The following is a 7,586-nucleotide window of genomic DNA, read 5'->3' as shown; positions in this document are numbered from 1 at the left end:
AAGCCATCCTGAGGAGCCCGAGGCGGCGGGCGTGGCAGTGTGGTTTGGTGGAACTGTTGCAATGTGGCAGGGATTGTTGGCACCCTCAGCAGAATGATTTTTAAAAACGTAAAAAAGAGGCAGTGGTTATTTTAAAAACATCGCTCCAGGTCGTCTGCAAGAATCTGACCGCTGCACCTCAAAGGATTCCTCTCCTCAATTTTGCATAAAAACCCAACTTTCCTGTCGTTGAATGAATATTGTATAAAAATCCCATCGAGTCGGCTCGATTCCAGAAGGTGCTTCCTCGCTGGTGGGGGCTCTGAAAGGAGTTCGTGCTCAGTCTGTTTTTCGGGGGGGGGGGGGGGGGGGGGGTTGAGGGGGCTCACAGCTTCTTCAGTCGGCTGTACATGTCCCTCTTGCTGCGCTCTCCGGCCCATGTGCGACTCTTGAGGCGGAACTTCCTCAGGTCTTCCTTGAAGTCCGTGTGGTGCATGGGACGGTAGGACCGAGGGTCACATTGCGGCTGCAGGGGGGGGGGGGGGGGGGTGACAAGTTAAAAACCCGCTCCAGCTGAAGCGCTCGCTAAATGAGAGGCGGATTCCCTACGAACCTCGAACTGATGGAAGAAGTCTTTGTATCCGCCCTTCAGGATGTAGAGCTCGGGGTAGTGGAGTTTGGGATAGGCGTTCATGGCCCGGTCTCGCTCCCTGACGAAGCGGCACATTCGTGGGCCGCGCTCCGACGAGAACTCGCAGTGGAAGATGAGGACCACGCGTTTCTCCGGGCAGGACGGGATGATGGGCGTTTTGAGGAGGAACTCCTCCACCTGCTCTTCCTGGTAGAGGTTCAGCGCTCCCTGAAAGAACAAAACGCGTGAAGCGGAGGAACTAACAACGGCGCAGTTGTTCAGAGACGCTTTGAAACGTTTGGAGGGGTCTTCATTAAATGTCTGGAGACTCACCTTGATGTGTCCTCCCTCAAACTCGTAGGGGTAGCGGCAGTCGATGATGAAGACTCGCTCGACCAAAAGATCGAACTGGTTGGACGCAGCGGCCACCATCTAAAGACAGAATACACGTCAGCACTTTATATGCGTCGCCTACGTTTCCAGCAAAGGGCCCCCGCTCACCGTCTCTGAGGTGATGTACTTGAGCTCTTGGTGTTTGCCGTCCACTGTGGGAAGGACGAAAGGCTAAAAAAAAAAAAGAAAAAAAAAGGAAAATCAAGCTGAATAGGAGAGGAAGTTAAACAATACTAAGTCCTTACATGCACAGAAACACAACAGGCTCCCAATACCTTGGTGAAGTCACCTATTAGCGCATTAGCGTCGTCCTCTCCATCCAGCAGCTTCTCAATCTCCTTCTGGCAGAAGGACTTGGACCGCTGCAGCAGAGAGCAGTCCTGGAAGGAGGAGAGAGAAACTGAGGCAACTTGTGACTGGGGACAATCGGCATCCGACCTCAAATCCATTACTTCACTTAGACCAGGAAGGTAACCGATGGTCAGCGGAGACGTGTTCAGTCAAACACTCACCATTCTCGGGGATTCGGAGTTTTCCTCCAGGGTGACCTGCGTTCCGGCCAGGCTTCGCCGCCTCTTCACCCTGATGGGCGTGTTTTCATCTCGGGAGCAGTCGGGACGCTTCGCACAGGGACGGGACACGGGACTGGGCGTGGACGGGGACCGAAACAGGTTCCTCGGCCGGCAACGTATCACAGGCTGGATGCAAAATGACTGAACTCAGTACGCCGTTCAGGACAAGTCTTAAACCTTAAACCTGTTGTCCGGGGCAACAGGACGCCTTCAGTTCCTTGATTGAAACTTACCGAGTCTTCACCGGGATCAGCCACCAGCGGGGCAGTGAGCAAACTGACCATTCCCATCGGCATCGCAGAGTCGTCCTGTCGGCACGAAGGGGCAAATGTATAACGGATAATAACCAAGTGGACGCATTAGTTACTACGGATGCTTGACTAGCTGTGGGAGTGGGGGGTTTCACCTCGATGTCACCATCCAGTACATCCAGGAAGCCGTCGTCCTCGTCATTTAGAGAGGAAGTCAGGGAGGAGCGCCTCAGGTACAAAGGGCTGGAGTCATGAATGTCAAGCGGCTGGACTGGGGGGGGTGAAAACTAGGAAGTGGAGAAGATTTAAAGTTTTCAGCATCGTGGTGAAAGACTTCAGATTGAAGATGAACGCCGATCCCGTTGCGTTTACTCACCATGAGGGCCGGTGCAGAGCCGGGACGGCAGGCGAAGCCGTCCTTTGTCTGACTGCTGCCGAGGGAGTTCATGCGGCTCCGTGACGCCGGCTTAGTTGGTTTCTTAAACTCAAAACCCTCCTGGAAAGAAAAAGAATCGGAATTTAAGCAATTGATCCGACTCTTCCTCAAGTTGTACAACCAACAGGACAAAAAGAACCTTAAACAATGCAACGGAAACAAACACCAGCAACTAGCAGCAGGAGCTACTGACCTCTGGAACGTTCTCCTTGTCCACTTGATGGGAGGATTTTTGGCTGAATATTCCATAGCGGTGAGGTTGTGTTTCCTGTCCCTTCAGAGATGGACTAAAACTCTGAAGCTGGAGCTGCAAAAAGAGAAAACTCCAGTGAGAAGCGCCTCAGCGACTGGAAAGACGCCGCCGCTTTATGGATGTTTGACAGCCTTATTTGGAATAAACGTCTCACGGGCAGCGAGTTGTTTCTTCTCATTGGCATTTTTCTGAAATTGACAAAAACAGTGAGTGAATGCAAGTCGATTAAAAAGCACAGACTCGCCTGTCCCAAATGAGGACAGGCAAAATATATTATTATATATATATATAGTCAATAAAACATTCTGATTGAGTGAAGAGAAACTCACTGGTTAACAAGTCTGCTCGACTGCTGAATGGCCTTTTCAAATCTGCAACAGAAAACATGCAAACTAACTTGTCGAGATGGAAACTAGAGCTGCAACAAGTTTCATTTAAACGTTTGAAAGGAAATGGTCAAAAGAAACAGGAGAGTCATCAAGTTAAAAAATCCTGTGGCTCCAGCAAAAAAAAGAAAAGGCGAGAAGAAGTTGGACGAATGCTGAATGAGACGAGTCTTTGTATTGGCGCAAGGCCCACCTGTATGCTAAACGTGGTTTGCCAAGTGTGTGTGTGTGTGTGTGTGTGTGTGTGTGTGTGCGGAGGGAGAAGGGATGCAGAGATCACATAATCTACCATATGTCTGCTGGAGCAAACGCAGCCAGCTCTTTGTTTGTCAAGGAGAGCGTGCCCCATTCAGTGCAGCCCGCAAGAGGGGTGGGAGGCAAGCGATGCTCTGGGGGTGCCCTAATTCAATAGCCCTGATGGATAGCCCCCCCCCCCGGCTGCATTGGAAGAGTGTGCCAGAACCCAGAGGGGTTGGGCTATCTATAAACCACAGTGCGTGTCCTCCCCCCAGTCTGAAAACTCCTAGCAACCAAGCAGCTGCAAGGACAAAATGCTGCTGTAAAGGAACTCACATCTGGCGGTAGCAGCTGTCTGCAGATTCAACCAGCTGGGAATTAAGGATGGGGGGGGCCACCCACGACTCAAGATAACTAGTCCCCCGTTATCTACTACCAATGTTTTCTCTCCATCTTCTACGTCTGGACCCATCCATCGGAAGATGTTACACCAAAGAAAGCTAATCTCTTTAAACCCATCATCTTTAATACAACGGTAGAAACAGTAATCCTTGGTTCAGATGAGTCCAGGGTGAGGGTGGACAGACAAAGAGGGGGCTGATTAATTACAACAGACCCGGTGAGGACAATCACACTTACGCGTCTTCCATTTCAGCAGGATTTATGGGACTGAGGGGATCCATGCCAACACCTGAAGGGAGAGAGCTTTGTTGCAAATCAATCCGATTGAACACAAGAATCAGTAGAAGACTATTGAATTAGTTTCCGTTTTGGATGAAAAATAATAATAATAACTGACATATACTCATGTGATCAAAGCAATAACTGAAATCAATAACTAAAAATGCACAGGCCCTGGATAATCAATTTCAGTAGCATCAGTCTTTAGCAGGCTTACCAGAATCACATGAAGCATCAGAAGCAAAGGACGGGACCTTCTCAAGTGGCGCATACTTTCTCCTTTTGGGAGTATCGCAATGGCTGCAGGGGGGGAAACGCAAATGCAAATCAGAGCCCGTAGGAAAAACAGCCGTTGGAGACTGAAATAAAAAAGTAAATAAATGAATAAAATGTTCAATACTTTCCGAGTCCGGCTAAATTGTTCAAATCCAGAGTCAAATTGGTGACGGGAGACAACATGGTCGAAGGTCCAGGGGAGAACAAGTTCCTGCAGTGCGAATTCGAGTTCAGCTCGGCCAGCGAGAGCGGAGAAACGCCGGGGATATCGTCGGGCCTACTCTTGTAAACGATGTTCACGGGACTGGCGTCGTCGCAAACACTTGGCGATTCCATGGTTAACGTTCAATTCTGCACGAATTCTGCAGACGTGATGGCAATGTTGGAATTTCGTGTCGGAATGTGAGTTAGCACTATCCGAACTTCAGGCTAACCGGTAAGATAACCAGTTACCTCGCAAAAAGAAACTAGGAAAACATTTCGAAATGATCCGGAATCCCCGCTAGAAGTGACTCGGCGGGTCAGAATTGGTCTCGCTAAAGCCGCATATTTGTTCTTTCTGTCAGATAGCTGCAGCACAGCGAGCTCCCCTTCTGACAGTCCCTGGTGTCTGAGGAAAAAGACATGGGAGGGGTTGGTATTTATGTTCAAAATAGGAGCTCAAGAGCGGCAATCCTTCAGCCAATCACTGTTGCTGTTACTCCCAATTTAGCCAATCACAGACAGGAACGGCTTACTGTCGTTGTTCTCTCACCGGATGTGACGAAAGAGGATGTATCGCAACTTTGCAACCTTTAAAAAGTTCGTCTTTCTTCTCGACCATTTTCATCCGAGAATCCCGTTCCTAACTAATAAACCTAAATACTTTTTTTTATATGTGCAGTGTAAAATTAGTTTGTCTGGTGATAGATGGTGATGGATAAATGTGCTTAAAAAGATGTGTTTATTTTATTTATATGTGGTTTTTGCGTGTCTAAAGAAAAACACATTTGTTCAGAAATAAACACACTGGGAATCAGAATCAGAATACTGTACTCTATTAATCTCAGAGGAAAATTCTATATTACCTTAATTTGTCACCGTCATCTGTATATTCAGAATTCCATCTTGAAAGTTTCAATTTTATTTTGTCCAGAGGTCAATGTTCTCAATGTATAATCCTACTGTATTAAGAATGTGTTGTCCACATGAGCCCAAACTATTGGGCTCATGGTGTGCTTTTGGTATTCCAATGAGAAAGTCTTTTACTGTCATTTAAATCAAAACTACAGCTGCAAAGCAGGGGCCTACTACAAGCCTCTCGCTTGAAGAAAAAGTGTCCACTGGAGTAGTCCTCATTCAACAAAAGTATCTGTGTAATTGGCATCTCAAATGTAAATTAATTTTAATGATCTTTCTCGGTACGATCAGAGGCCTGTGAATCCCCACCCCACATTAAAAGAAAGAGACAAAGGGAGCGAGCGACTCACCTCGAATTTAACCTCCTCAGACTTTTCCCACCAAACCTGCACTGACACCCCGCCGTCAGACAGTTTCCTCCTTACACACACTGACAGACAGAAACACACAGATAACAGATGTACCAAAGCTCGTACCTCTTGTACCTCATTACCTCTTTGTCAACTCTGTGGTTATCTCTGTCCAGATACTGCAGTCATTATGATGAAAGTTTCCCTTTGAATTTTTTTCTGACTCTGCTCACACATTGCATCAAAGTTGTGACTTCAGACAAATGTAGAACATAAACTGTTGATATGGAACCATCTGAAAAAGGAGAACTAGAAAATTGATCAGCTGCCCAAGAACCTCATGAGACTCAAGATGCGGGTGGTGCTAAGGGTAGGGACTGATAGCATCTGCATTGGAATCCAGTAAAGCAAACATTATCTCCTCATGAGGCACAACACCCGCTTTATCAACGTGGGATAAAGTTCCCGGGTCGAGCCCATGGCCTCTACAGCTCGCCTCAGGCAGTGACCGCCAGCTACAGCTAGAGTCCCAGAGATCACGTAGCAGGGATTACTTCCAAGAAGATTCTTCCTACAAAGTGATGAAGACTATAACGTATTAGCGTGGACACTTATCAACTCGGTCCAAGGCATTCAAACAACATGAACGCAGTTAGCTGGTAGAATCCGCATCAGTTAAAGTTTCAGTGAACGCCATAAACTAATGAGGTTCATTCTTATAGTCCTCATCCCATTATTATTCGTGTCTTTTGGTTGCGTTGGATTTACTGTTCTTGGCCAATGAGACAGACCAATAATATTTGGAAATTTTCATTTGAAGCTGAAATTAAAATCTTTGCATAAACATTAACAATGTCAATGGTGCAATGGATTCCACATCCATTGCCATTTTCCAGATAATCAAAGTCAAAAAGGTTTTGCCACAAGCCTGTATTTCTTTTCTCACTTTAGAACTGACCCGGTAATTTTCAAGAGACTGAGTTAAGAAATGAAAAAAAAAAAAAACTCTAACAAAGTCGCAAAATATTTTAAAGTGCAATTAAAAATTGGTGCAAGCCTATAGTTTGGCCTTCTAGATTCCAATTTGTGGAATAATTGTAATTGATTAACATCATTTTTGCATTTTGCACTTTTTGAAATGTGCTTATGTGCCTTCTAATATAGCCTCCATTGTGATTGTCAATACCAGCCATAATGGTAATGAAATGGTGCTAAAGCTAACAGCTAAGTAACGCCATTAACAAAGCCAGGGTAGCTGTCTTTCTTCAGCTGCTGGTCACTAGGCTAATGCAATCACACTCAGCTCTTTCTTGCAGAAAGTCACTTCAAATGATCAATATCGCTCTTGATTTCATTAAAAATAATAGCTAACTGTTTATCCAATCAACAGCTAATTGGTGATTGGATAAACTCACGCTGTTTTCATACAAGCTGCTTGGCATGATGTTAGGCTAATCTCATTCGGGGCATGAAGCTTCACCTTTATCTTGTCGATGTGAGCGCGGTATCAATAACCCCATTAAATTCGACGAGATGAATAATATTTTTCAATTATCCAATCAACTACAGTGAACTACTGTCCCAGTGTGTTTCCTGTTGGATTAAATCCTTACCACCATCTTAGTTTCCTGCTGCAGACTTTCCAGATAAGAGGGTTTCCAAGATAAGCTTTTACAAACTGAGATGCAGGTTTGTTGGCAAAATATCTGGTTTCTCCTCACGACTGAGAGCCACAGCAGATCCACCATTCATGAGGTATTAGCAGTTATCTTTCAGAGGAATCTTTAGATTTATCCTGGGTTTTCCGATTTGGTGGTGAATATGGGTTCTGATTTAGACACGATTGAGGTGCAAAGAAATTCACGTTTGATACGAGAGAGAAGATTATTATCAATTTACAAAACGCATTACTTAACCGATTTATAAAGATATTTGAAATGTGAAATATTGAGAGTTTGTGCAGTAATTTTAAGCACATATTGACGATGACTGTTATCATGAATCTGTTTGACGATCGGTCAC

At 45.7% G+C, this 7,586-nt stretch overlaps 1 protein-coding gene across 1 annotated transcript; it reads right to left on the bottom strand.

The window, feature by feature from the left end:
• Positions 1–364: 364 nt before the first annotated feature.
• Positions 365–4,431, bottom strand: cdc25b (cell division cycle 25B). The gene is made up of 15 exons (XM_068751910.1): positions 4,220–4,431; positions 4,037–4,119; positions 3,778–3,829; positions 2,845–2,886; positions 2,670–2,703; positions 2,456–2,569; positions 2,203–2,322; positions 1,982–2,113; positions 1,809–1,883; positions 1,516–1,701; positions 1,279–1,383; positions 1,112–1,174; positions 944–1,042; positions 593–838; positions 365–505 (listed from the first exon to the last, which is right to left on the bottom strand). Exons 1-15 carry the CDS (start codon positions 4,429–4,431, stop codon positions 365–367), a joined length of 1,704 nt encoding a protein of 567 aa, XP_068608011.1.
• Between the last annotated feature and the right edge of the window lie 3,155 nt (positions 4,432–7,586).

Source organism: Brachionichthys hirsutus, chromosome 18 (genome assembly GCF_040956055.1).
Source record: "Brachionichthys hirsutus isolate HB-005 chromosome 18, CSIRO-AGI_Bhir_v1, whole genome shotgun sequence".
NCBI lineage: Eukaryota > Metazoa > Chordata > Actinopteri > Lophiiformes > Brachionichthyidae > Brachionichthys > Brachionichthys hirsutus.
The sequence above is the reverse complement of the archived record's forward strand: the minus strand, read 5'-3'. Positions and strand labels throughout refer to the sequence as shown.

Bases quoted from the DNA above. Each gene is read 5' to 3' on its own strand.
- cdc25b (XM_068751910.1), bottom strand. From the start codon at position 4,431: ATGGAATCGCCAAGTGTTTGCGACGACGCCAGTCCCGTGAACATCGTT. The intron at 4,120-4,219 runs GTATTGAACATT...CCCCCCCTGCAG, and splicing joins AATTTAGCCGGACTCGGAAA to CCATTGCGATACTCCCAAAA. The intron at 2,570-2,669 runs GTGAGACGTTTA...CTCTTTTTGCAG, and splicing joins GAAGAAACAACTCGCTGCCC to CTCCAGCTTCAGAGTTTTAG.